Here is a 27,704-nt window from a genome sequence, read left to right as displayed (position 1 = left end):
AAGAAGTGACAGGACTGACTGAGGTGGCCTCGCTTTTCCGGTTGCTGCCCCCAGGCTAACAACGGGGTGAGAACCCTGTTCTCCACCACAGCTGTACTCACCTGTACCCAGCCAGGATGTTCATGAGCGTGGACTTCCCAGCCCCAGAGGGCCCCATGATGGCCACCAGCTCCCCGCTGTTGAACTTCCCGGAAATCCCTTTCAGGAGGGTCTTGTAGCCTGCAGAAACCACATCACATTCATTCCCAGCCATCGCGGGGTTCATGGGTCCGACCCCCACACAGAAAGGACAAACCCGTAAATACAGTAACAACACAACCAAGGCTAAAAGCAAGATTTTTCGTGCGTCGCCTAAAATGCCGAGCTCTGGGTGACAAAGTCAGCCTCCTACGTGCCCCCTCGGTACCCTTCCTCAGCTGCCTCTCACGGTCCCCTTAGCTTAGCAGCTCCGAGCTCTGCACACGCGTTATCTGGCCTACGAGGAATCCACCTCCTGGTGGAACGAGGAAGCAGGTGCCTCCTCCAGGACCCCACAGCCAGTGTGAACAGATCTTAACCCAGGGCCACGCCACCCGCCATGCTGCCTCCGCCCCCATGACGGTAAGCAAGTGCCTTTATTAATCAAATGGTTCTTCTTTCATTTATTTATACTTTATATCCATATAAACTCTTTGTGTAAAATTTATTCACATATCATTACCTTATAATTAAATAACTGAAATGGCATTAATTAATTAATAATTAAGAGTTTATCATTTTGCAGCCACATCAAATTGCTCTGGAATTTCTGCCAAGTCTCCATCCGGGAGCTGCGTCAAAGGAAAATACACGCCACACAGAGCCATGTTAATCTTTCTTCGAGGGGACTGTTCAATGTGCTATAAACAAAATAGAAGCAATTGGACCCACAGGTAAAGACTCCTAATTCAGAAACATTTTCTCAGTTCCTGAGAAACATCCTCAGAGCAGACCCTCCAATGGTCACAATCATGCAAACGAAGTATTTGACCCCCCCACACCCAACGGTTAAAGGGGCGAGTGAAGCGCCCCATGGAGCCCCTTGTTCTGGCTGATCTGCTCCCCGCACCCCCACACCTGCGCGGGCCTGGGGAGTTCTCACCCAGGGGTCTACTCGTCTTTCACAGATGAGACACCTCCACTCCTGCCGGTCACCAGGTGCCACCTCGATTTGGACAGGGAGTGCCCGAGGACCAGTTTCCTCAGGCAGAAGAGAGAGGCCGCAAGCTGTGGCCCTGCGGTCCGCCCCCTTACGGACAGCGACAGTCCCTGGGGAGGGGTGACAGTCACCGAGGTGGGAGAGGGGTAGAGGAACGATGCACACCCGCAGTCTGGAGGAGGCGCTCACATGCCTACCCCCGGGAACGAAGGTGACTCAGGTCAGCTACCAGGGACCAGTGCAGGGAGGGGCCAGGACCCCAAAGCATAGAGTCTCTGTCTGCCCCTCGGTGGACAGACACACGGAAAAGCTGGGGGACAGCAGAGGCTTCTCCTCTGCAAGGTCAAGCTCCTGGTGCAGGGGCCCTCGTCAGGCACCCCGGGGCCTGGGCCACGGGGACCTGCATGACATCACCGAGGGAGCGCTAATGCCGGGCGGGCGTCTGTTCGTTTATGGCTGGCCCCCTGGCGGTTCAGGCCAGGACCGGGGTTACTCTCGAGCAAACCCTCCCTTAGGCTGTTCTGTGAATCAGGGACCGCCTGAGGATGCAGGTGATTCCCTGAGATGACCACGAGATGGCCACCGGCTGTTTGGAGGCCAAGTGCAGTCTGCTGGCCTGGGGGCGGCCCCGCATCCTGGGGTTCTGAGAGGCCCTTTCCCTCGGGGCAGCGCCCATGGGGGACCCTCTGACAGCACCTGGGGCTGTCCCTTGGTGTCGGGGTGCACACGGCGCACCAGATAATAGCACAACTCACGCAGGCTGTGCTCGCCAGGATGCGTACCAAGGATGCAGGAGCTGTGGGGGCAGCGGGACCTTTCAAGGGAGAAGGTGGGCCCCTGGGGGGGTAGCCTGTGGTCTTGTCATTTACAGCCAGCGACTGGGAAGGTGGTCTGCCCATGAACCCCCGAGCTGGCTGCACCGATACACGGCCAGGTTGTGCGAGGCTCGTGAGGCTCAGGACTCGTGCCTCCGGGAGGGACGCTGGCTCCCAGCACAGCCTGAAAGGACAGGGGACCTGCGGCAGGCTGGCCGGGAGGGGTCCTTCCGTGCGGGGCCTGCACAGGGTCGGGCAGCCGAGAAGGGGCAAGACGCAGCTTGGGGCTGCCCTCTCTAATATCAGAAACCTGCTTTTCTTTAGAAACAACAAACACACATTTGGGATAGAAGAATCCCAAAAGTGACAGTGGAAAGTGAAGAAGTCACCTCTCTGTTCTACTTCTGGACCCGCAGAGGTCCACGTGCCCACTTGGAAGTGGGGACCTCGGTCTGGTGCTGGGGGACCGGGAATCCCCTTAGGGTGGGGTTTGTGGGTGTCCCACACGTGCACAGCTCTGTCTTTATGTAACAAATCATCCTTGGCGGCAGAGCCTTGCACTTGTCCCCTTATAGAAATCCAAAACGGAGGTGCCCTACTTCCCGCCCAGGAGCTCCGCCCAGCCCAGTTCTGGGCACAGTGGCGGGGCCGCCTGCTTCCTCCTCCGTGTGCCGTGGACACTCGTTTACACGGGGGCTTGTCCTGATGCTTCTGGTCGGGGTTGTGATGCTCGGGGGGATCCCAGGAACAGAAACCGCAGAGGGGCAGGGCCAAGCAATGCCCATCAGCCCCCCGCAGGGTGCGGGCAGCCCGTCTCTAAAACAGTCAGTCCAGAAGCCCAAGCAAAACCCGGACAAGAGAGGAGAGGACAGAAGAGACAGAGACACAGAGAACAGTGCCTGGCCCCTCCCTCACAAGGACAGGAACCTTGCTCGGACACCGGGCCTTCCCGTCTCGGAGGATGCTGGCAAAGCTCTGGCACCCGGACCCAGGTTAGCGCACGGTGCTTTAGAGGGACATGGTGTCTGTCTGTCCCACTTACAAGGGTCAGGGGACACACAGGAGCGTAACTTCAGTGGAGTGGGGGGCACACAGATGTCTCCTTTTGTAGAAACGAGCCCTTGAAGGAGAAGCTCAGAGTACAGCCCTGCTCTTGGGCACATGCCAGCCCTGGGTGCACACGATCTGTAATTTGCAGACGAGAAGCAAGGGCTCAGAGAGAGTTAATGACCTGCCCAAGGTCACACAGCAGGTCAGCAGAGAAGCCCACATTCCACCCACGCTGCCCAACCCCAGAATTGTCTTCCCCCGCCCCGCCCCGGGGCATGAGCCTTTGCCAGAGCCAGGAATGCAGCTGGGAGGCTTGGGGGGCTGCAGCAGCTCCCATGTGTGGGTGGCTCCCATTAAATCACCAAGGTCAGCTCAACTGGGGCATGTGCCTTCAGTCTGCTATGCAGGAAGCACTTCCCAGAGGACGGGAAGACAGGACACGCCTTCCCTCCCCAAAAGACGAAATCCCCCCATCTACGGAGGCCAAGGATGCCACATGGGTCATGTTTCCGAAGCTAAGGCCAAAACCCCCCGTGTGCATCCGAAGAGCTCTGAGCTGGTCAAATCCTCCCTTACCCTTCAGGTGCTTCATTCCGTAAAATGCCATCTGAGCCCCTGGGGACCCATTAGGCCCCTGATCCCGGTTTCCTGCAGAAAATAATGAGCAGTTCGTCCCGCAAATTCCAGCAAGCAACCGGCTCACTCAGATTTGGTTTCGCAAGTTGTGGCTTTAGAAGCGGCGGCTGTCTCTCGAGAGGTCCCAGGGTCGCTCAACCCCCGGGTCTGGTTTCTGAGCCGCACCAAGCAAAGGCGCGCAGTCTCCCTGTGCGGGGCGGGTGGCCAACAGCAGCAGTGGGTCCCCCGGGAGAGCAGAGCTGGTTCTGCCGTTGTCCGAATGTCAAATGCCATCCTGAGAGTTGAGCACGCTGACCCCTCCAGGCCCAGCACGCCACAAACATAAGTGTGGACAGACCGTCGCGGTGCGTGGAGCCCTCCCTGCAGGCAGAGGCAACAGAGGGGCCACCGTCCCGGGTTTGTTCCCTCACTCAAGACCTTGCCGAGGTGGCTGTGCCACACACAATAGGCCACATTCCAATAAACCTTACTTACAAACAGAGGAGGGGGGCACATTTGGTCCCCAGGCTGCAGTTTGTGAACCTGCTCCAGAACTGCGGAGCGGGGCTGGCCTGGCGCCCAGGGCAGCGGGGCTCCTGCCACATCACTTCTCTCGGGCAGGTGTGCTTGCAAGGCTGAGGAAAGGCCAGGTAAGGATGGGGTGCACCTGCTCCGGGGAGAACAGGAGAGCCGAGGCAGCTCTGAGAGGAAGCAAGCTTCACTCTACCCCCAGGGCCCAGGGGGGGCCGCCGGCAGAGACCCAGCTCAGTAGCAGGATGGGTGACGGCCTGTCAGTGCTCACTGATGGATGGCTTTAGGGCTGCTGGTCCCCATCACTCCCAGACGTCCCACAGGTGCCAACCTAGCTAGGGAGCCATGCTGCTGGGGGTGGGGGGCATCCCGGCCACAGTCTCCGGAGTCACTCTCAGGGGCCACCTCATCACGGGCCCTCAAGGGCAGCTCTGCTATCAGGGGCCCCACTTCCATGGGAGCACGAGGAAAGGTGACCTCAGGGCCCGTTCTCTGATAGAATGTTCTAGTTCATGTCTCCAAAGCTCACCCAGGTACACTAGAAACACATTCCTTCAAAGCAATCCCCAACTGCTTTTGGGGGTTTTTCAGGCCTTGAGTTTTGGGGGTTCAGGGTGGGAACTCTGGATGGATGGAGGTTTGGAGGGAGACAGGGATGGAGGGATGGGGGTGGGGGTGGGGGAGGGAGGGGGGATTTGTGCTCTACCAGGCTAGTGGACAGTATAATAGCCCCCAAAAGTGCCCACAACCTAACCATTAGAATCTGTTACTTTGCAGATGGGATTAAAATAAGGATCTTGAGATGGAGATATTATCCTGGATTATCCAGTCAGGCTCAAAATAATCACAAGGGCCTTTCTAAGGGAAAGAGGGAGGCAGGCGGGGCAGAGGCTGTACCAGGAGATACGACCAAGGACGCAGAGGTCGGGGAAAGAGAAATCTGAAGATGCTACCTGCTGGCTCTGAAGACAGGGCAAGGGGCCGCAAGGCAAGGAGTGTAACCGCTGGAAATCTGGGAGAGGCAAGGAGAAGATGCTTCCTGAAAGCCTCCAGAAGGAACACAGCCCTGATTTTGGACTCCTAACATCCAGAACCTGAAGACAACACGTGTGTGTTGTCTGAAGCCACCGTGTGCAGAGATTAGTTCCAGCAGTGCGCAGACACTCCTACACTCAGCCCCGCCCTGCTCACCCCCGCTCACGCCCACCTGCACCCCCCGACGATGACTCCCCCAGCCCACTCCGCTCTGTGCACATGATGTGAAAGCCAGCAAGCCTTCACAAGGGGCGGTTTGATGGCCAGTCTACACTGTGAGAGCGAAGCCCCGGGCTGTTCTAGAAGAGATGCCTGCTGCCATCTGGTAGCTCTTCCAGAGGAAGTCCTTCCTCCATGTCACCCTGACTTTCTTGGGTAGCCCACATGGCACCAAGCCTGGTTAGAACACACTCCCAGTGTAAAACTTTCATAATGAGGTTCAAGGAACAGATTAAACTCTGTGCCATTGAACGTGAACAGGAAAAACAACGACAGGGAAGACCAAGGTGGTAAGAGGCAGCCCAGGGGCTCATCCAGCCACGCTCAGGACTAGGGAGTGGCCACGGACAGGCCGCCCACCCGTCCTGGCCTCAGCTGCCCCAGGATAAAACCCCTCCTGGCACTAATATCCTGTAGATGTGAGTCATGTGAAACTTTCTTTCCCCAGACAACCAGACGGTAGCTGAGGTTCCCACGCAGTTCCCACGGAAACAGCCTTGGGGTCCTGAAACAGGGAATCCCCTCTGCACACGCCACGCTCACGGCAGGTGTCAGACCCAAGTTCATCAGTGTGCAGAGCCTGACACAGCATCTTCCCTCAAACTGAGCAAGGGTTTCATTTCCCGGAGATGTTCTTTGCCCCAGGCAAATTAGAAAGAGCCAGGGAATAAATAGATTATTGGCTATTTTTAAATAGATGTGATTTTACTCTCCGTAATTTTTAGAGGTAAAATTCTGCACAGCCAACACAGAATCCTAGAGCTACATAGATATTTTCTCGCTCTGCCTGGCTAGACTCATGGAACCATGATGCACGGTCCCTCTGACCACATACGGCGTGACCCCCATTATCCACGGCCGTGTTCCATTGACACGGTCTTCTCTGCCACAAGGCAGAAACGCGGTCGCACCTTCCTACCCAACTGATGAAGATGAATGCCGGTGTCACAGAATACAAAAATGGCACCAATCCAAAGACTGTGTGGTCTGGTTTGCACCAAGACACTCCAGATCAGTCTCAGCGTTTGGAACTCAGGAATAGCACATCAGTGGAAAGATAGGAGGGAAGGCGGGTGGAGGTCAGAGAAGTCCTCTGCGTTCTGGGGCGGGGGCTGGCTCCCGTGGTTCAAGTTTGGGCCCGGTGTTCTGATGGCTCACATCACCACCGGGCTGTAAATGTTTCCTGTGCGTGCCATTGTTGTCCATGTTCACCCAGACTGCACGGAGCCGGCTTAGCCCATGTGCACATGCTTATGAAGCTTTATGCTCGCTCCCACTGTGCAGGGAGGCATCTCTGGACTTGGCACATCTCATGGCCAGGTTAATCACATCCCAGACTATGAGAAATTCTCCTTTGCCCCTAATTTAAACACATTCCCACAAGGTCTCGGGCCTGGGCATCAGCATCAGAGTGGCTCTGAGCGCCCAACCTGGTAGTGCTGGCTACAGGTGGCTATGGCCCAGGTGACCTGCATGACCTGGGTGATGGGAAACGGTGTCACAGTTAATATCCCATGGGGTTCTCTGGGATGCTGACCTGCTGAGATGGCGTGAGTGGGGCCGGGCACAGACACTGCAGCCTAGCCAGGAGGATGGCAGTGCCCACAGATGAGCCTCTCCATCCCAGCCACCGCTCCTGGAGCCCAGTGGACAGTGCCCGCGGGCCTCCGTGGACTCATGCACAGCGGCTTAAAACCCCACTGGCCTGGGGGATAAGACAGACTGTCCTGCCAGCGACACCGTCAGCATCTTTCCGTGTGGCTGCCATGGGCCGTCTGGGGGCTAAACCCTCTGCATATGTCACTGAACCTGCCTCAGTGGCCTCAGCAGCCCTGGGAGGGAATTAATGTCAGATAAGTTAGTACCTGTGGGAGCATAGAATGGTGCGGTCACCACCATTCTATGGTGGGGCTGAGGCTTGCAGAGGCCGAAGGACTTGCCCCGGACACACAGGGAGGAGGTGTCCACACCTGGGTCCACGTCAGGGCCACCCCCTTCCCTCTCCGGAGGTGGGAGGGGGCGCGCAGGTCCCAAGCAGCCCACCATGGGGGCGACAGCACATGGGTCAGAGGACAAAGTGAGGTGTTTGCCATATAACAGAAGTTCTCAAAGACTAAACTATGATTCCTTCTCTCGAATCCTTTGTAGAATCAATCAGGGTGTAAACTCATCACGTAAGAAGGAAACCACTGGGACGCGTTGTTTCTGTGACCCTGAAGAGATCAGGGGAACATGAAGAATTTTAGGTGAAAGCAGGGCCACCTTCTCCTGCAACCAGTGAAGAGCTTGAACCATGATTAAAAGGAAAGAACAGCACGAAACAAACAGGAACAATGATCAGAAGTCTCTGAGGGTCACTCCCTGATTTCTATAAACCCCCAGTCGAGTCGTGAGTGGAGAAGCTCACACATTAAATTCTGACTCCATTTCAACTTCCTGTGCCCTCTCTGTATTCATATCTGCAAGAGCCCTCACTGCAAGGACCGGCCATGTACCCATGAATGTGTGCGCGCACCCCATGAACGCGGGCGCACCCCATCTATGCGCACACACACACACACACCACGTACACACACGCACATATGCCCCACGCCCCACCACATACGCGTACGCACACCCCACCATCTACACACACACACGCACACCCCACCATGTACACACACACCATGCACACCCCACCATGTACATACACACCCCATGCATACGCACACCCCACCATGTACACTCACACGCACTCGCACACACACCCCACCATGTACACACACGCATGCACACGCACACCCCACCATGTACACACACACGCACACCCCATGTACACATGCACACGCACACCCCATCATGTACACACACACACACATGCACACCCCATGTACACACACACATGCACACCCCACCATGTACACACACACACAGCACACCCACGCCAGCGGGGTTGTTGAGGACCGGCCGTGGAGCAGCCCCATTGCAGGCACTGAAGAATAGATGGAAGTCATTTACATCCTCCTGTCAGGCATGAAGCAGGTTTTTATCACTGTTATTTTTATACTTCTAAAAGCAGAACTGGTCTTTTTCACACACTTCTAAACCTGGCTAGAACAATAGAAAAAAAAGAAAAAAGTAAGAAAAAAATCCTTCTGATTATTCAAATGATGCCAAAAGTGCCAGTAAGGTGCCAAATAATCCCCAAGTGTCACATCATGCTCATCCGAAAACAACACCGCGTACCTGGTTTCTGCACCCACGTGGTAATGTTTCTCTGGAGGCCAGTGTTTGTAAGATAAGCCCCGCTGCACACCTCCCTCCTCCCCCTCCCTCCTCCCCCTCCCAACTACTCTTGGCCCGAGAGCGAAAAGGACCTCTTGCTGAAAACTGACCCTCACTCTCCAGACCCTTCCTTCTCCCTCTCCAAGAGCAACCTCAAGGCAAAAAGGACCAAAGTCCACATTCCTACACACCCAGGCCATTTCATTTTTACCCTACCTGTTTCTTCCCTGGGATGCCCAAGGGCCTCCACACCCCCGTCTGGTTCTCCTTATTAAGTGGCAAAGCCACACCCACAGATCCAACGTCGTTCTCCTGTTTTGTGCACCTCCTGAAACGAACTGACAGCAATAGCAGGAGCCAGGCCTGTGCAGCCGGGTGTCCTAACACGAGCTAGGAGTGAGCAAGAGCCACTCGTGACATGAGGACGTTACCGTGTGTCCCCAAACTGCGCACACAGTGCAGTGCCCCCTCTACCACCCCCAGTGAATGCTGGGGCAGCAAGCCCGGTCCAGCTTCAGAGCAGCACCGTGACCTGTCCGACTGCGACCATCGCCCTCTGGCTTGCCCGGGGCCTCGCGCCCGCCGCAGCGGAATCACAGATGAAGTGCCGAGTTTTCGGAGGCCTTGCCTCGGGGCAGGACTTTGATGGACTCAAAATGGTCACCTGGCCACAGTTCAGGAAGCCTTTCAATCCTTCCTTCCTTAGAGCCTCTCGGCATCATCATCCCGGGTCGGTGGTCTCCCTCACGGTCCATGTCCCCTGCTCACCCATCAGTCCCTCCGTCTGTCCGTCTGCTGCCCAGCCCCACCTGTCCCAGCGCAGGGCCCTCCCGGGTTCCGCCTCTGCCCGGCTCTAGGCAGAAGCAGCTCCCTCATTCTTTCTGCCTGCCTGGGTCCAAGTATTTGAAACGGCAATGTCCACAAATTCCACGCGAGACGGTGCTCAGTGTCCCTCGAGCGCCCCGGGGAAGAGCACACCCCCCTCTGGCCTCCTGCCCCTACAGTAAGGTGGCAAGCCCATCATCTTGAAACCCTCCTGCACAACGCAGGGTCCCTGGCTGTCCCTCAAGGCCAAGTTACTCTGCAGCCTCGGAGGACAGTCAAATGAAGGCCTTTCTCCCTAACGTGAACCCTTTAACGGAGGGCTTTGGGCAAGAAAACGATGAGATGGGCATTATTATCCTGTGCCCCAGCTGAACGGCGCCTGGAGTGGCCGGGGGCTTACTCCCACCTTCCGCAGCTGCTGGGCGTGCTCTCCCCACCGGAGCACCAGCTCAGCCCAGGTCTGGTCTTGTGACCTGCTCTGGGCACCTGCCCTTGGAGATGCCGTGGGTTAAAATCCCAGTGATGAACCTCAAGGTGGCAGTGGCAGAGGTTCTCGAACAGGGATGGTCGCCTCTCCTCTGCAGTCGTCACACTAGGAAGTGGCCCCTGGCCTTGCAAGCAGCTCTTCTGTGAATAAGGTGACCTTGGGACACTCACATCACCCTCCATTAAGGAAAAATCACAGTACAACTCTGACCAGAAGCCGCACACCCTCACAAAAGGCACCGTGGAGACTCTCAAACAGGATCGCCTAGAAGTCTGTCCACACCGCCCCGTCAGCCAGGCCGGACCCTCCTAACGCCCGTCGCAGTGGCCCGAGCGCGTGCCTGCCTCGCGCCCTGAGACTTCCCAGTCCTCCTGGGCCGATTCGTGCTTCGTGGGGTCTATTTAACGAGAGTCGTGATCACTGCTGGGATATATCAAACAACTGCACCCCCCATCCCAAATTCCGACTCTGAAGGAGAAAGGAAAAACAACGCAAAGATCGGCACATGCGCACTTGTGGGTCCAGAGAGCCCTGGACGGCTTCCAGAAGCAGCCGGGGCTGACAAGCGCTCAGCTCTACCGCTCTCCCTGATGTTCACGGTGATGACATTTCTCAGAGAGAAAATGGCAGCCAGCCGCTCGTTCTCCTGCGAGGAGCGTGCAGAGCTGGGGATAGCTCAGCTGCTCACTGCCATGTGCGGCCACATCCGAGAGACCTTCTGCGACAGCTTCAGAAGAAGCAGTTCAGAGGACGGCTGCATTTCCACATTTGGGATTTCCAAGGACCCAGGGTCATGACCCAGGTGGCTGCCAAGCTAGGCATGCTCCTGACCCCTACCTGCTTCATGAACTTTCCCTGCTGTTTGAAGTTAGACCGCTGTAGGGAGGACCCCCCACACACGTGCAGGCTCGGCATTCATCTCGCGGGGTATGTCAGTCTCATGAGTGAAAGCATGGCACCCTCTGGACCAGCGGGGATTCCGGGTGGCATCCTGAGCCTCCTGGGGCCCCGTCCAGATGAGGCCCCACTATCTCCATCCAGGGTCAACTCCATGTGCTCCGGCCTAGGGTTCAAGGCCTTCCTTTTGCAACTGGCCCTTCTAGGCCCGTCTCCCATCACCCAGTACTTCAGTTAATCCCCGCACACCAGGCCAGTCTGCTGGGGTCTCCCAAACATGCCTTGGCTGGGGCACTTCACCTCAGAGAATGCCCTCTCTGTGATGGCTCCTGCCAGTTATATGGCCCGAGGAGAACAGAGTGACCTTTATAGGGTGATCGGCCATAGTTCAAATCCTAAATCTATCCTTGTTTATCAGATGGCTTGGGGAAACTAACGTATCTCTGTGTGCCTTGGTTTTCTCATCTATAAATTGGGGATAACACCTACCAGGTGCTGCTTGGAAGAGGAAACGAGATGAAGACTAGGGGCCTCTGGCGCTGGGCTCGGTCTCAGTGAGCACAGCCCACCATCCCCCTAAAAGTCTTCTTCCTCCAAGCCACTGGGCCATCTTCATCTGTTTGTTCCTCTTGCCAACTCATTCACCACCTTGAGAGTCAAAGCAGCAGGCCTGGAGGCAACCCGGTCAGATCCCCCCCCCCCGGCGTTCTCCAGGCTCCCCCGCCGCAGGGACAGGGCTATCCAGCCCCTCACGGCGCCAGGGTTGGGGGTCCGTCGGGGCACAGTGCCCCGCAGGGCGGCAGGGGTCAGACTGCTGTCATTCCTGTTGTTCGCTCTGGCCTCGCGTCCCGCACAGGTGGCTGATCCCCTGGGTATGCAGGAGACTCCGACACAGACACGCATGTGTGCCAACAGCACGTGTGGCCCCAAGAAGTCAGCTGCAAGGATCATGCGCAGCCACAGGGAGAATTCCTGAGCCAGCCAGAGACCGGGCACTGCCCCTAGACAGACGGACTCGTTCTCTGGACACCCCGGTGCCCATCTTCGGGCCCCACTTCCCAGGAGCTAGTCTGAGTGTGGCTCCTCAGGGTCTGCAGCCGCCGGGCCCGGAGGCTTCGTCTCTGCGCAGGATATCCACCCCCGCGCCCCCCACCCCCCGGGACAACAGAGACCAATGAGGCACCCAGCAGGACAGGGAGAGCAAGGTGGGTTTGAATCTGGCTTCTGTCCATTGAAATGCCTTCAAAATGTGACCAGAGGCACCACACTCCCCAGGGCCCTCGGCCAGCCCCCACCCCCCAACCCCAGCAGGGCGGCCGGCACCACCAATCAGCCCTGCGGCAGGCGCCAGTCAGGAGAAAGGCGACCCGCCCAAGCGGGGCTCATCACACCTCCTTCCGAGGCGTCTCCCTTCCTGTGTCCTTCCCACTGTCCCCTGTGGTCCGCGGTCCCTCGGCTTGCAGTCAGAATCCCCCTCCACGTCCCAGACTCGCACATGCCTACCCTCCCTTAGCGGGAGCCCCCCACCATATCTCTCACTGCCCTGTGGTTCCATGCCTTCTGCTTCTTTCTTTCTGGATGTGGGACCGCTTCCGTGATAGGACGGTGGTGACCGCACCATTCTATGCTCCCACAGGTACTAACTTATCTGATTCCCACACCACCCTCTATGGGATGTACTTTAATGCCCCCACTTTACAGATGAGAAAACTGACGCATGGAAAGAGCTAAATAACCTTCTGGATCCCACAGCCAGCAGATGCGAAGCCAGAACTTAAACCGTACAGCCTGGTCCAGGGTCCATCCAACACCACGGCCGGGCGCTCAGCGGGGCCAGCCAGGAGGCTCTGACCCCTTTCTTTTCTGGGGATCTGGGCTCATCACACAACCGTCCCCTGCCCCGGCTTCTTCGCAGTGGTACTGACACCCACCCCGCTCTGCTCCCAGTTCCCAGAACCCTTCCCCTGCATTTCCCCACCTCCCATGACCCCCTGTCCCGGGGAGATTAAACTCCTCGAGGGCCATGCTTTATCCTTATTTCCCTCCCCAACACTTAGCAAAAATACTTTGCTTATAACAGATGATTAATAAGAAATTCACTGAATGATGAGTAGATGCTTTATCCCCCATCATGAGAATGGGGGAAAAAATTCAAACATGTCTTCCCCGCAAAATTACTCAGAAGCAAATTCACCAAGAAGCAGAAAAAGTGTTGGCTAGAAATTATTTCTCAAGAGTGTATAACACCTCACATCTCTTACCTTAGACATTCCTGTCTGATTTGCGGTAGAACGGGGTTTTCCTACTGTAGTTTAAAAATCACGGTCAGGTTTACTGTTTTATGATCCCGGGCTTTGCCTTTTTTTTTTTTTTTTTTTAACTTATCCTAAGCTGGTTACATAAGGCTTTAGGATTGATAGTAGTCAATGATACATCACCTTCTCACTCGGAACAAAATAAACATATGCATAGGAGATATAAATTTGGATGTGGCCAGGATACTGTTTAATCTCAAAAGCTGATTTCTCTTAAACCGAACTCCATCAGCCTGGGCCTTCATTTTCTAGAAGCCTGGCTTCTGTGAATCTTTAAGTTCTTTCCCTGACTTAAAAAGAAACACTCACATATAAATACAAGCATACATGTACATATTACATAGACAAGCACGAATGTCTGCACGGGCCACTGTGTCTCGAAACGGCATCTCTTACTTTCTGTAAGGCAAAATCGTGAAAAAGAAACTGAAAAAGGCTCATGAGACAGTGCATTCCTTTCCGTCAGGGAGTTTACGCTGTGCCTGAATATCTTCTCTTCGCCCCGCACCTCGGTGGATGCTTCTTGCACAGAACTGAGGTTACTTTATGAAAGTATTCATTAACAGGTAATTTATTATAGCAGCTTCATTGTTTTGCCAGTATTTGCCAGTGAAAAAGGTCTTGAGAGCCACACATCCTTTGAAAACCTACTTTATATCCACTGATGACCCTTTTTCATCTTAAGAAACTGCCCTATACATACAGCCCCAGTACAAATCCCCATGTTTACTCCTTTGAAGTGCGGGGATGGCCCAGTCACTCACCTCGAAGCTGACGCCTGCGGCTACAGAGAGCCACTCAGGTGTCGGGGTCACTGGCCAAGGAGCAGCGACCTGCCCGCCCTCACCGCCCGCCTGCTACCTCCCCCACCTGCCCTGGGCTCTCCTGCCGGGACCACCGTTCCTGACCTAACTCCAGGATGCTCCTAGGGAGAAGAGGTGCAGGCACGGTCCCCCCCCCCACCTCCCGGTGCTTCTGCTTCCCAGTTCCACCAGGACACTCAGCTGTGGAGGTGCACCAGGATGGGTGGAGTCCAGGAACGAGTAGCAACATGCTTGAGTTGCCTGGTTTCCCTCACAGGTTGGCCCACCCAGCCCGGCCACATCCCAGCCCGGAGCTGCCCCATCTTCTCTGCCTCTAGTGAGGCCCCCAGGTGCCTGCCAGCCTCGTGGGCCCCTCCGTGCCTCCCCCACGGCCTTTGCTTCTGCTCTGCCCTCTGGCCTGACCCCTTTCTGCGCCCTGGTTGGCGCTCCTCTGTGTCGGGAATTGAGGCAAGCCACCGCTTAAAAACGAATGGACCCCACTGTCCACAAGAGAGCTCCGGCAGGCAGTAGGGTGAAGCAAACGGGGGGTTCCCCTCCCTGGGTAATCCCTTTATCTGCAGAGACGCCTAAAGCCAGCCGGAGAAGTATGCCACTTTCCAGCTCCCTTCTAATTTTTATGACTTCAAAATGCCAACCCAGTGACTTCTTTATAAATCAAGCTTATTCACAAGCCAATGGAAAGGCTCAAGTTTTCATGTAAATCCCATTTTCTTTGGCTCTTCCATCTATGAGGTTCCCAAAGTCTTCTGATCCTCAAGGTCTGCTCCATCCTACACGCCCTGGCACAAAGCCCAGAGCGTCCAGAATGGACTGGAGCAAGCTCCAGAGGCAGCCCAGGGCACCCAGGTTCAGCAAACACAGCTCCTAGGATGGGTCTGACTTGCATCTGGGGGACAGAGCTGGGCCAGTGACTGGGGGTCCAGGACCTTGCCAAGCACAGGTCTTCTCCTTGGAAGTCACCCCCAGCCAGCAAGAAGGGAAGTGAGGGAGTTCACACTCTGGTTTCTACTCGTACCTCCTGGTGTGACTCTTGCCAAGTCAGCAACCCTCTCTGGGCCTCCAGCTCTGCCAGCAAGCCTGGGGTTTTCTCTGCCTCCGGGCTTTCTGCGGGCACAGGTGCTTCCCTGGTGGTAAAGGTCACCACCAGCTCTCTGCAAGTTTTTTCCAAACGAGATACTGTTGAGCATCACCTATTTTGTGGCAGGGACATGGATGCCGTCCTGACAGCCCCTGCTCTTCAGCATAGAGGGGAGAAGCCTTGGGGTCTCCCCACTCACGCTCCAACCCTTAGGACCACCTCTGTGCTCCAAGGATGATTTTTACATTCATGAATTACAATCCTGCAATTCAGAACCTACCATCTGTGAGCCGAGGAAGACGCTCAAGTTCCTTGCCAGAAAGGGAGTGGGGATTGCAAAGTAAGACAGCATCTATGGGGAAGGCAGTGCAAAAGGGAAAAAGTTTTGGAGGGCTTCTAGATGCGCCCATTTATTGGCGCAGCAATGACTGTGCCAACCGCCGTGTTTCTTACCGAGTCCCTAGAGCTGGTGCGGAGGATTTGGGAAACGCAACCTTATTCTGATGGAGTATTACTAAATACTGACAGATGGCTCAGGTAGGCTCTTGTTGGAGCCCTGCGCAGGGAGGGGCGAGGAGCAGCTCGGGGCCCAGTGGCCCATCCTGTAGACCCACGAACCCCCCCGTGTCTACTCTGGCCTCACTCTCCCACCCATGCCAGTGCCCGGGGTCCTGCAGCAGACCCCTGTCCCTTCACATGACCTTCTTTCCAGATTTCACAGTGGAACTGACCAGTGTGGGAATCCAACAGCGATAGAGCTCACAACAGCTTTATGTGGGGGTTTGAACAGGCTTGACAAATAAGCAGGAGGAAAACTTGCCTTCTTTCCCACACAGGTGATATCTCAAACCAGCACACACACACACACACACACACACACACACACACACACAGGCGTGCACGGTATCTAAAATATTCTCTGGATCAGATGAAGATAAAAATATAACATGTACTCTCTTAAATAAGAATAATAAATTTGCTGAGTTTCCCCAGCATCCCAAAGCCTGCTCTCCCTGCAGAGATGCCCCGAAGGACAGGGAGCTTTTAGTCCCCAGTGGAAGGGAGGGGATGGAGAGGCTCCCTCGGGCCACGTGGGGCTCAGACGCCCGGGCCTGGCCCTGTGCCGCACGCCGAGCAGCCCCTGCACCCTCGTCCCACCCTCCTAAAGCCCTACAGATTTTCAAACCCCCAGTAGAAACACAGGCCTAACATGTCCTCCCTTTTCACGTGACAGCAAGCTCGCTGACGGGACAGCAAAGAACGTCCATTTTGCACTAGTTTGCATGAAACGCGGCTGCCCAGCGTCCTGAGAGGCAGTGACTTTTGAAGGTGGGCAAAGGTGTCACAGTGAGTGTAGGGCCACCAGACGGCCAGAGTGGTCCTCCCAGGCCGTTCCGGGCCCCCAGACCCCTGCTCTCTGGCCAATCTACCATGCCCTGTGCTGACAAAGTGACAAAGCGGCTGACTTACCCCCCCGCCCACGGCCCCTCTCCACCCCGGGCCACTTGGGGGAGTGAGTGTCGCCCACACCTGTCACAGCTGTGCACACGCCTAGGAGAGTCTGTTCTGACCATGCTGCCTCGTTCTCCCTGGAAACAGGGCTTTAGGGCACACGCGTGAAGGAAGGAAACGTTTTCATGTAGGGAGTTGACGAAATGGGCCTCGGTGGGTCACTGGATCTGCTTCACACGACCAAGGGCAAAGAGGAGGAGCGTGGGGGTCGGCCAGGCCGGCCTCGATCCCGGCTGGGGTCTCAGTGACCCCCGCAGGAACTCTGAACCTGTCACTTACACGGTTCCGTCATCAATGACGTGGACACACGGCCCCACATGGTGTTGGGGATGCGGCGAGGCAGGTCATGCCGCCACCCTCCTGTTCTACCCACGCCGATGCCCTGCAGCCCAAGGTGGCTACACAAGGCTCAACCCTCCCTCTAAGACAAGACCTACAACCCATGACCGCGGCTGTCCCACGCGGCTCCCCTCCCCTCCCCCGTGAGGCCGAGGTGAGGGGCGTGCGAGCTCGTGGCTGTGACGCGTCACCGGGAACCAGCTCTGCTGCTCTTATTTTTAAAGCCTAAGATTTTTACCCCAAACTTAGTTTTAGAATGATAACCAAATGGCTTTGATCCAGCCTATTGATTCTAGGCTACTGTGATTATATTATTACAGCACATATAAAACCATTCATAAGGATTGTAGCTACTGTTTATTAAACACTACATGTTGGGGGGGGCACCTGGGTGGCGCAGCCGGTTGAGCATCCAGTTCTTGGTTTCGGCTCAGATCGTGATGTCAGGGTCATGGGATCGAGCCCCATGTCTGCTCCACACACAGCAGGGATTCTGCTTGGGTTTCTGTCTCCCTCCCTCTGCCTCTATACCTACTCCCACTCTTTCTTTCTTCCAAATAAATAAAATCTTAAAAAAAAAAAAACCACTACATGTTGGGCACAGCACTTCCTATGTATGAAGTGATTTGATTCCATGAGATGGATAATGATGGTGGTGATGACGATGGGCCTTTCACAGGGAGGTGAGGTAACCCACCCAGCTGCCCAGCCCGTAGGTGGTAGAGCCGGGCTTCGAACACACACTCCCTTATTCTGGAGCCCACATTCCCAAGCCCAATCCTCCTCCACAGAGCGCATGTTGCTAGAAGGTGCAGGACCTGCGGTCCTTTTACCAGAAGAAAGAGAGAAGGAGAAAGAAAGAAAGAAGATTCTAACTAAGCCCCATGTATCACTCAGTTCATCTTAACCTCCGCCTTGTTACACATTCACTTATGACTCAAAGGAAGGAATATGCATTTTTTACAAAACTACAACCTGACAGGATTTCACACTTAACTCTCTGCAAACGCAAGAACATGATCCACATGCTGGCAATGCAGCCGCCACGCCAAGACCACGGCCTATCACAGCCCCTGCCTGAGAGGCTGCCGGCCCCACCACGGCTGCCTGTGCGCGAGCAGTTGGCAAGACGTCCTTAGTTTGCAGCCATGAAAATCTAGCCACAAGACTAACATGCGCAGCACCTGATATCTCTCTCACCCTCGTAAGGTAACCCACACGAACCTCGCTCCTGAGCCAAATTCTGAAGTGTAATGTTGCTGGGAACATTGTTCCTATGGTGGAAATTTCCATCCTGTCGGGACAGTGTGGATGCCTCTGTGTCAGTAGTCTCAGCGATGCAACCCGCATCAGCCGGCAAGCCGAAAGTGCTCGAAAGACCCCCCAGAAATAATGGAACCTCTGCCTAGCTCATCTACAGAAGCACACAAGCCTTAAATAAGGTATCTGTTCGCATCCCTGAAATGGTGGGGGTCAGTCCTGATAATAACCATGAGCAGGAAGCCCGGATGCCTTAGATAAGGTACAGTACAGAAATTCCCTTGGAGCACAACTCCCAGGATGCTTGTCAACGGTCTTCCTCAGACGGGGCAGACAGCCCAGGGCATCGGGACGTGAGATCGTGGGTCCCGGGTAAGGGAGGGCACTCTGTTTCGGGGACAGAGAACTTCACTGCTCTGAGCCACAAGGGAATGGTAAGGAGAGCTTCCCGGGTGGTTGCTGGGAAGACAAACAGGCTGGTATCATTGCTCTCATTCATGAGTAAGATCCTCAGTGAAGCCAAGAACACAGAAGCCAGCACGTGGGCAAAGTCTGTCCTACAGCGCTGAAATGCGCCCCGCTGTGTGCCGCGCCTGGTGTGGGTGGGCCCTAGCCACTCCCTGCTCCAACCCCCTGAGGCTGGTACTCTCCTCACCCCATTCTGCAGATGCCGGGACTGAGGCCCAACACCACGTGGCTCATAAGGGGAGTGGCCATGATCTAAGAGCAGGCTGCCTGGCTTGGCCCAGAATCCAGACCTACCACCACCCAGTCGCCCACCTGCCCGCCAACCTGCCCCTCCAGGGTGCTGTAAGGTGAGGCCGTGGGCTGGGCTGACCCAAGGAAACCGCAAGCAGCCCCTCCTCCCAGGTGGTCGGCCAGAGGTGGCTCACGGGCTGCCCCACAGCCAGGGAAGATCCAGGTGTCCCATCTCCTCGAGGCTCCTGCTGTCCTGAGATCTCTTCCAGGGCGAACGTATGCTCCACGGTGACCTAGGCTTTTGTTAGTCCATTCATTCAGTTGGCAGTGAGCGCCCACTGAGCCAGGCCCAGGGCAGGACCGCAGGGATAAGGGCTAACTGACATAGGCCCTATTCGGAAGTGGAGAGAAAGAAAACCACAAAATCGTGTGCTGAGTGCCATGACCATGGGAGGCACAAGCCGCAGAGGGAAGGATGGGTGAAGGAACGCTTCCCCAACCTGGGGAGGCAAGGCAGGCTCCTGGCAGGGGGCGTGGTGCAGGAAAAGACCACGCAAACTCTGCCTGGCTACCCCTGCAGAGTGGCCTCAGAGAGAAGATTCTGGAGACAAGAAGGAGGGGGCCCAAGGGGAGCCCTTGAGACATACCCAATTCCAAAATCGAGACAGACAGAACATTCCTATGAACAGAGAAAGAGACAAGACGATCGTGATCATTCCTGCTCTCTGAGCCTGATAAAAATGAGAGGCAGGAAAAGTGGGGTGCTTGGCCCAGAGTGTGCGGCACGTTCATTAACAACCTAAGGGAAGCAGGACCAGACGCAGATTAGGTTAGAAGGCTCACTGCTCACACCATTGAAGACATAACCACTTTCTGGACAAGCTGGTATGTAGCTCTTAGAAACAGGAAACCCGCAAGCTTCCTTTACACGTACACTGGGCCCCCCCCCTTTTCAACCAGACTTTTGTATATGGTATGATCTTATGTTAGCAACATGCATTTTACTGTTCACAGTAATGGAACGTCTCAGTTATCAGAAATGTGCGCTTCCTTCTTTTTGCAAAAACTTTTACCCTCCGTACCAGCAAATCCTCCAGAAGACCTAAGAGGGAATTTATGGTGATGAAACTTACCCACCACCGTCTCTGATTTCCTGTATATTCTACCTTCAGCTCAGCGAACCTCAGAGACTTGGGAACTCTGTAGGTCCTTATGTCGGTTTACAAAAAGGTCAACCCTACAGTCACAAAATCAAATAAGCAACCCAGTAAAACCCAAGACTGTGAGAAAAATCATTAGTCCTTAGTCTCCTTGCATTGGGTCAGGAGCCCAAAGGGTTGAGCAAAGCATATGAGTGAGGGTGTTTAATGTCTCATAGCACACCGAAATGAAGCCCAAATGCGCCCGAGCCGCATGTGTCTGGAGAAAGCCCCGGTCCCCAGGGAAGGTGAAAGACGGCACCCAATTCCACCGGGCCATTCCCAGGTCCAGCTGCAGAAGCTGTGTTTATCATCACGTTTGCGGGTTCATCGAAAATGTGTACTAGATACTCCAGAAAACACACGGTTGAGTTCTGCTGTTACTTCTCCTTGCCCGGCTGACTCGCCCAGCATGGAAGTGACTCAGCAGGCGGCAGGCCGGCAGCAGCCTGGCCCTCCGGATTCCAGCCCGCTTACTGGATCCCCCGCTCCGGATTCCTAAGGGGAATTCCAGGATTCCAGAAGCCGCCCTGCTCATTTTTAAAGGCTGACCTGACGGTAGAGAGGCCGCCACGGCTGGGGCCGGTGCTTCCCGCCCAACCTGCTCGGCCCCACCTACAGGTGAGCCTGGAACAAAACGAGACAAGTACTTGGATGGGAGACAAGAACATTTTATAGGGATTCAGAAGTCGGTCGTCTCAAAGGCAGCGACCTGATGGCGCCACCCTCCACTTTAAAGAGAAGTCTGGAAAATTCGTGAACCCTCCCCAGGCCGATGATGAAAGCTTTTGCAAGGACAAGAACGCAGACACTACACAGGACACCCGCCGTTTCCTTTGCGGTTGGCCTTTCTCAATGTCTGTGTGCTGTTCCCACTCCGGCCGAGCCTCCCAGTTATGCTTAAACGGACATCAAAACAATCATCGAGTGAAGATTCTCTCCATTCATCGGATCCATTTTAGTGACGTCTCCGGAGTCAAATCAGGCTCCTGGGCAGGAGCGCGCGCGGCCCCGGCGCAGGTGTTCGTCGGGCCCGGGCGGAGCACCGGGTCTGCACGCCGGGGGTCCCAGGAGCAACTGGGCGCCGGGCCGGGGAGGCGGAGGCCCGGCCGCCCGCAGGGCCGCAGCATCCCACCCGCGCTCGGCCCCTCGGCTCCCCTTAGCAACAGCGCCCCGCGCGCAGCCAATCCCGCCGCGCCGCCGAGGTTACCCGCGAGCGTTGACCGAGAGTAACCCCGGCGCGGGCGGCGGCCTGGGCGGGCGGCGGCCACTGCGCACGCGCGGCGGCGCGCACTTGCCCCGCCCGCATCTGCGGGCGCGCTAGGGGCGGGCTGTGCGCGGCTCTAGCAGCCCTTCAGAATTTAGGGTTCCCAAGGCACGCGAAAGTCCTCCGGGCAGCCTCCCGCAGACCCGCAGCCTGATCTGCATGTGGGAGCAGGTGCGTCCCCCGTACAGCGGGGACTCGCGCGCCCCTCACCCCCCGGGGCAGTAGCCCCGCGGAGTCAGCGTTGACCCAGTACAGCCGGGGAAAGGGGGGGGGGCACTCCGTATTTAAAGCCCGCTGAAGAGCTTCCTCTAGGCTGGCGGCCAGAACCTCACTCTGCGGAGAAGGTGCAGGTGGAAGTGCAGGCCAGAATGAATTCGTTCTATGGTAACAAGCCAGTCTCGCAGCCCTTGGAAGGAACGTGCAGGTGCAGGGCAGGTGGCCCGATACCCCCATCCTGGAGGGTGAGGACAGGCAGAGGTGCTCAGTGCAGGTCCCCCCCCCCCCCCCCCCCCCCCCGGGGGCCGGGGGTTCCTACCCCGGCCAGAGAAGGAAACTGCCCCCTCCCCCCCCCTAGCCCACGTAGGAAATCTGGGAACCGCCTCCCCAGGGAGGTAGGGAGGCCCTCTGCGCTGCCTCAGCTGTGACCAGGGCCTGGGGTTGTGTATGTCACAGGCAAAGAACATTTCACACACTTCGTTTGACCAAAGGAGGTGAGTTCTCAGTGGAGCTTGTTGAGAGGCAGGTAGTTACGACTTGAGATTTAAGCCTGAATCCAAGATCTGCCTCCCTGGAAACCTCTTTTACTCCTGGGTGAGATGTCCGTGCAGATACGCCCCCATGGCTCTCCCGCGAGCCCTTTAGGATGCAGCGTGCTAAAGCCAACAGCATGTGCTTAGGGAACAGTTATCTTTTCATTAAAAAATAAATAAATAAGCACTTCTCCTAAAAAAGTGGGAGGGCAGAAATAACAAGTGAGAAATCCCATAAAACTCCTGCTATAAAGATTCAGTTTCAAGACAGGCCACTGAGATATGAAGGTGGGGACTTTTTGTTGCCTTATGACAATAAAAGAAACAGAAAGACGGCCTCACGTTCTCTTCGTCTGTGAAGCTCCACTCCTCAGTTGAGGGACGGAGAGCACGAGCTCTGCTCACGGCCCTGCCCCCCAGGGATGCCATTGTGATGCCCACGCCCAAAGGGGGACTCGAGCCTCCTTTCCTCTAGGGGCCACATGCTTCTGTGTCTTCCTTCTCAGATGGCCCTGGGTCTTGATGCATGCGATTATTGTTTTCTACTTGGTTAGGCTTTTCTCTTCCTAATTTGTGACCTTATTTCAAGACCAAGATGATAAGTGTTTTTGCAAAGTTCCAAAAAGCGGAACTGGGATCAACAGATGAACTCAAATTCAGTTTCAGCTCCACAGACAGAAGCTTTTGCTAAGAATCACCATGTGCAAGCAAGGACCTGGCTGCGCGGGGAGATGGCAAGCGCCCAGACCCAGGCCGGCCGCCCGTTGGTGGGGAAGCAGCAAGAAGAGTTGCTCCACCGGGGGGAGGTCAGACTAAGGGAGCTTTGAGGCCCCTGTGGGCCTCCAAGATTTGGACTCTAAATATAGGTCTCAGTTGGACATAACAAGAGTCTTGAAGTCACTCTGTCATGTCTTCATGTTGACACAGAATGCCGCTCATAGAGCGGGCCGCAGGTGGCTGACAACACAGCTGAAGAGTGAGAAGTGAAGCTAATGGCTGGGGTCAGACTGGCTCCTGCAGGCACACCAGCCTCCACCCTTAACCCTGAAAACTCCTCTTGGTGCCTTTTCTCATATTATCAGCCAAACACTCAGTATTAGATAGATTTCATTTGAAGGTAAGCTTTCCTACAAAGGTTTTGGAAGCTGGTCAGCACGGATTTGATAGAGAATGCACCTCCTTTCTACAAACCCCTGGATGGGACGGGTCAGATTTACCCTGACCACGTGGTTACCTTTGTTCCTTAAATAAGTAAATCTGTTGATTCCAGAACTGAACTCAAAAAGAGCAGGTGTATGCTTACTAAACATTTCTTTCTGCCAATTTATAAACAACAGAAATGGTTTCATGTTCGGCAAAATGTCACCTTGGGTTATTTCTTTGCCTCTGAAGATTAGGTTCTGGTTTATAACAGAGGACTTGAGCTCCAGAACGTGCAGTTCTCAAGAAATGAACATATCTGAGGTGTTAGAGGAGGGTAGGAGGGCACCCACCTGGCAGGTGAAAAATGAGCGTGGCAAGAATGTCTTCAAAAAGTGAGACAGTGACGCTAGCGCCCCACTGAACAGAGCACAGCCCTGCGAAGTCTCCCCAAGGATACCGGATGGCTCAAGAACAAGCAAACTCGGGCGCCTGGGTGGCTCAGTTGGTTAAGCGACTGCCTTCGGCTCAGGTCATGATCCTGGAGTCCCGGGATCGAGTCCCACATCGGGCTCCCTGCTCAGCAGGGAGTCTGCTTCTCCCTCTGACCCTCTTCCCTCTCGTGCTCTCTATCTCTCATTCTCTCTCTCTCAGATGAATAAATAAAATCTTTGGAAAAAAAAAAAAAGAACAAGCAAACTCTCTGGGAAAATGGCAAAAGGTAAGTGTGCCCGAATAGAGAAGATGCAGATGGGAAGGTGACAGGGTGGCCAGCCATGGAAGTGGAGGAGAAAAGGAAACCTCAAGGCCAATGTTGGCTGGGCCACTGAAGCCAGGTCTGCAGGGGCCATCCGCCTGACGGTGCCATACCTTTGCCTTGTGCACCTGATGGCGGGTCCCAGCTGGGGATGGTTGGGCTTCCATGCAGGGTATCGAGAAGGGGAGCATCGGGACTCTTGGATGTTAACATTCTCCTTGTAAACTAACAACCCCTCTGGTATTGATCATGGTCACTAGGCATTCCCCTCTTATGATTCCGTTGGAGAGCCGGCCCATCCTCAACATGTTTTCAAAGCCTCTTTCAAAGCCTAGGAAGCAGAAGATCAAAACTGTTCTAGAAGACCTCATCACCAAAGGGCCTGAGTGGGTGGCCTGCCTGCCTGCCCCAGGGAGCTACCAAGTACTGAGGACCTAAGAAGTGGCCCCAGAGGGGAAGGGAGGAGCGTTCCAGCGTCTGGGCTCTCCACGGCAACATAGGGCCATTGGGCTTCCTTTGTAAAAGCCCCAGCCTCAAGCAAGGAGCCCTTGTGAGCAAGGTATAGTCTCACCAACACTGTACTGGAAGACTAGCTACAGCCTCAAATAAACACAAAGGCAAAGTATTCGAAACAATCTTCTTTTGTACCCCAAAGAAAATCCACCTTAGCGTGATGGTCCCCAAGAAGGACAAAAGTCATTCATTCATACTGCGGAATATATAAGCCCCCTTGAACCTGAGCAGCCCCACCCCTCTGCAAACCTACAGCTGCCATGGGCTCCCCACAGTCCTCCTCTTGCGGCCTTCCCTCCCCATCCCTGCCCCTGTGGGCTGCATCGAGCCAGCCCAGCGCTTGGTTGGGATCCAGTCTTCCCTTAATGGAATTCCTGAAAGGGATTTATTAGTGGCACATTCCACTCATTTTAGCCAGTCTGTCATGGCAGGCCCTGGGAGGTAGCTTTGGAAATTAAGAGAAAGCAAACTTTAATTTGAGAAACGCATTTTTAAAGCTTAGATGCAAACCAGGACCGATAATCCGATGTGGATCCGCCCAGAATGTCTTAACTGCTTCCTGGTTATTTAGCGCGGCCAAGGCTGGGAGGTAGGGTTTCAGAGTAAGCCCGTGCTATTCCATTCCATAAGAATCACCATGCCGAGACAAGTGCCAGGCTCAGGAGTGGTAAAGAAAACTCTCTAAAGCCCCAGATAGGATTCCTTTCCTTCTCAACCTGAACTTTGTCACCAGGTAATCATGGGAGGTGTATTTAATTTCTAAGAATCATGTCACCTGTTTGTGTGAAAGCATGCCATACGCATCAGCTCACCTCCCTGGCGAGGGGACTGGAGGGCTAGAGCTTCTCCAAAGGCTCAGGGGATCCTTTCTGGGTCCTTATGAATGGCGAAGGGGACTAACGTCCCCACAGATCGGTTAAAAAGGGAAATCTGTCAGCATTAACGGTCAAGGCAGTGCCTAATGGCTTCATCAAATGGGGCGTAACACCCCCAGGCCACAGTGGTCTGAGGTGTGCCGCCTTGGGGCCAGGGGCTTACCAGGTGTCTCGTTGGGTCTTGGCCCCAAATTGTACAGACCCGCTTTTCAATTGCCATGTTCTGTGCTCCTGGGACCTGGGCCCTGCCTCTGAACCTCTTGTATCCCATGCGGAGAGAGAGCAGAATTGGCCCCTGAGCCAAGCGGCCTCACCAACTGCTTTAACTATCCAGATGGAAACTACTCGGGTCTTCTTGTTCGTTGTGATGGGTCCCATCCTGACGAGAGCGCTGTGTGAACCAGCTCTGAAAGCCTGGAAGTGCCGTTTAAGTGTAAAATGTGGTCACGGCGTGTTCACCTGAGAATTTCATGATGTGGATTCTGTTCTTAATCAGGGGTCCCAAATATTCCCGACACTGTGTCTTTACAGGAACGGAAGCCGCTTTCAAAGTGAGTCACACTGAGGGTGACTGAGGGCCTCTGTCCCGACACATCCCTGACACAGTGGCTAGTGTGACCGGGCCAAAGTCCACACTCTTCCAGATCATTTGTCCTGTCAGCTTGTGCTACGTGAGTGCACTCCTTGGGGGAAAGTAATTACTGCATCAGAAGCCGGTGAAATTATCCTTGGAGTGTACTCTGTTCTCCCGAGAACACTTCCTTTCACAATTATGTTCTCTACTAGGAATCTATTATATGATCTAGTTTTTCCTCCAAAGACATCATTAATCATATGGTGAAAACGTTACTACAATTGAAAATGTAGAGATGTTTGTTAAACTCCGTATTCAATGCTTGGCAATCATCCCACTCGAGGGTTTTCAAGAACCGGCGCCTGACATCTTACCAATGATGTCACAGATTCACCTGCCACCTTTTTCCCAAGGATTAGGACACTCTCTTTCTTTAAAACGATCGTGTAGGAGTTTAAAACATAACTCCATTCGCATCGCCAAGCTTTGCTGCAGCGTTCTGTGTCGAGCCGGGCCCCAGCGCCTGGTTCTGGGAGAAGCCGTGGGAGAAAGAGCCTGCCCTGGGATGTACGGCGTGGCCCAGGGTCTTTGTGATGGAAAGAGATCTGGAGCAGGAGCTGGACCGCGGGTCCAGCCTTGGCTCTGACCTTGCACCATCACCGCGGCTCTCTGGAGCTGGGCCCTCCAGGAACTCACGTCCCGGAAATGCCAGGACATGCAGGCCGTGTGATCACTACGGGGAGTTCAACACAGAAAGCTGAATTCTCAACCATTAAAAAACCCCACAGGGACGCGTGGGTGGTGCAGTCGGTTAAGTCTGACTTGGTTTCAGCTCAGGTCATGACCTCAGGGTCGTGAGATTGAGCCCCACGTTGGGCTCCACACTCAGCACAGAGTCTGCTTGAGATTCTCTCCCTTCCCCCACTGCCGCTCTCTCCCTTCCTCTCTCTAAAAGAAATAAACCTTAAAAAAAAAAAAAAAAAGTCAGCAAAACTAATATGGCGAGAGAGGTAAGGGAAAGAGCCCCTGTCCCGAAGGTGGCCACACGTGGCCTCACACAGAGGTGGTGCCAGATTCACAATGGCCACAGTGAGAAACCGGGATGCGCAGAGTGGCTGGGTGTGACTTCTCAGCTTAACCGAATCATGGCTGGGGGCTGAGGCAGTTGCCAGCAATCAGAGGAACAAAAGCAGGAAAGGCAGGATCCCACACTGAGGGCAAAGGAGCGGGACCCCAGCAAGGAGGGGTCTCGCCAAGGAGGGTGTGGTGAACCGGGTGGGAAAGGCAGATGCACGGGTACCAGCCCAGGGACTTCCCTGGGGCAGCCCCGACGCCGGGTTCCAGATTTCATGCCTACTTTTATGATTTGTCCGGGGGGCCTCTTAGTTGGGGAGGTACAGTCCCCACGCCCCGAGCCTACTGGATGTAGCGCTCAAGAGCCTGATGGTGATGACGCAGTGAGCATGAGCTGCATCAGCAGCTACCTTCCCTCGTTCTGGAAGCTCTGGCCCTGCCTGCAGCTTGCAGCCTAACGCGGCAGCCAACCCGCCAAGCCGCCGTGGGCAGCAAGCCTCTAGGGGCGGCGCTGCTTCCCTGAGGCCCTGAATCAGGCGAGGCATGGGCACCCAGGCGGGCCGCAAAGTTAGCAACGGCCTGGCTGACGAGCTCAGGGTCATGGGCAAGGCCCT

At 55.2% G+C, this 27,704-nt stretch overlaps 1 protein-coding gene across 4 annotated transcripts in view; it reads right to left on the bottom strand.

Annotated features, from left to right (window-relative positions):
- Window positions 1-27,704, bottom strand: part of ABCG1 (ATP binding cassette subfamily G member 1) — a 69,787-nt gene that overhangs the window by 18,362 nt on the left and 23,721 nt on the right. For all 4 annotated transcript variants that reach the window (XM_073887082.1, XM_025863370.2, XM_025863371.2 and 1 more), the window contains one exon: window positions 102-219. In XM_073887082.1, coding sequence (XP_073743183.1) covers window positions 102-219 — 118 coding nt within the window. The remainder of the gene's footprint in view (window positions 1-101; window positions 220-27,704) is intronic.

The sequence above is a fragment of the Callorhinus ursinus genome, unplaced genomic scaffold (assembly GCF_003265705.2).
Source record: "Callorhinus ursinus isolate GAN/ISIS: 27379988/994484 unplaced genomic scaffold, GSC_fseal_2.0 scaffold75, whole genome shotgun sequence".
Taxonomy (NCBI): Eukaryota; Metazoa; Chordata; class Mammalia; order Carnivora; family Otariidae; genus Callorhinus; species Callorhinus ursinus.
Note: the sequence above shows the minus strand (reverse complement) of the source record. Positions and strands in the feature narration are given on the sequence as shown.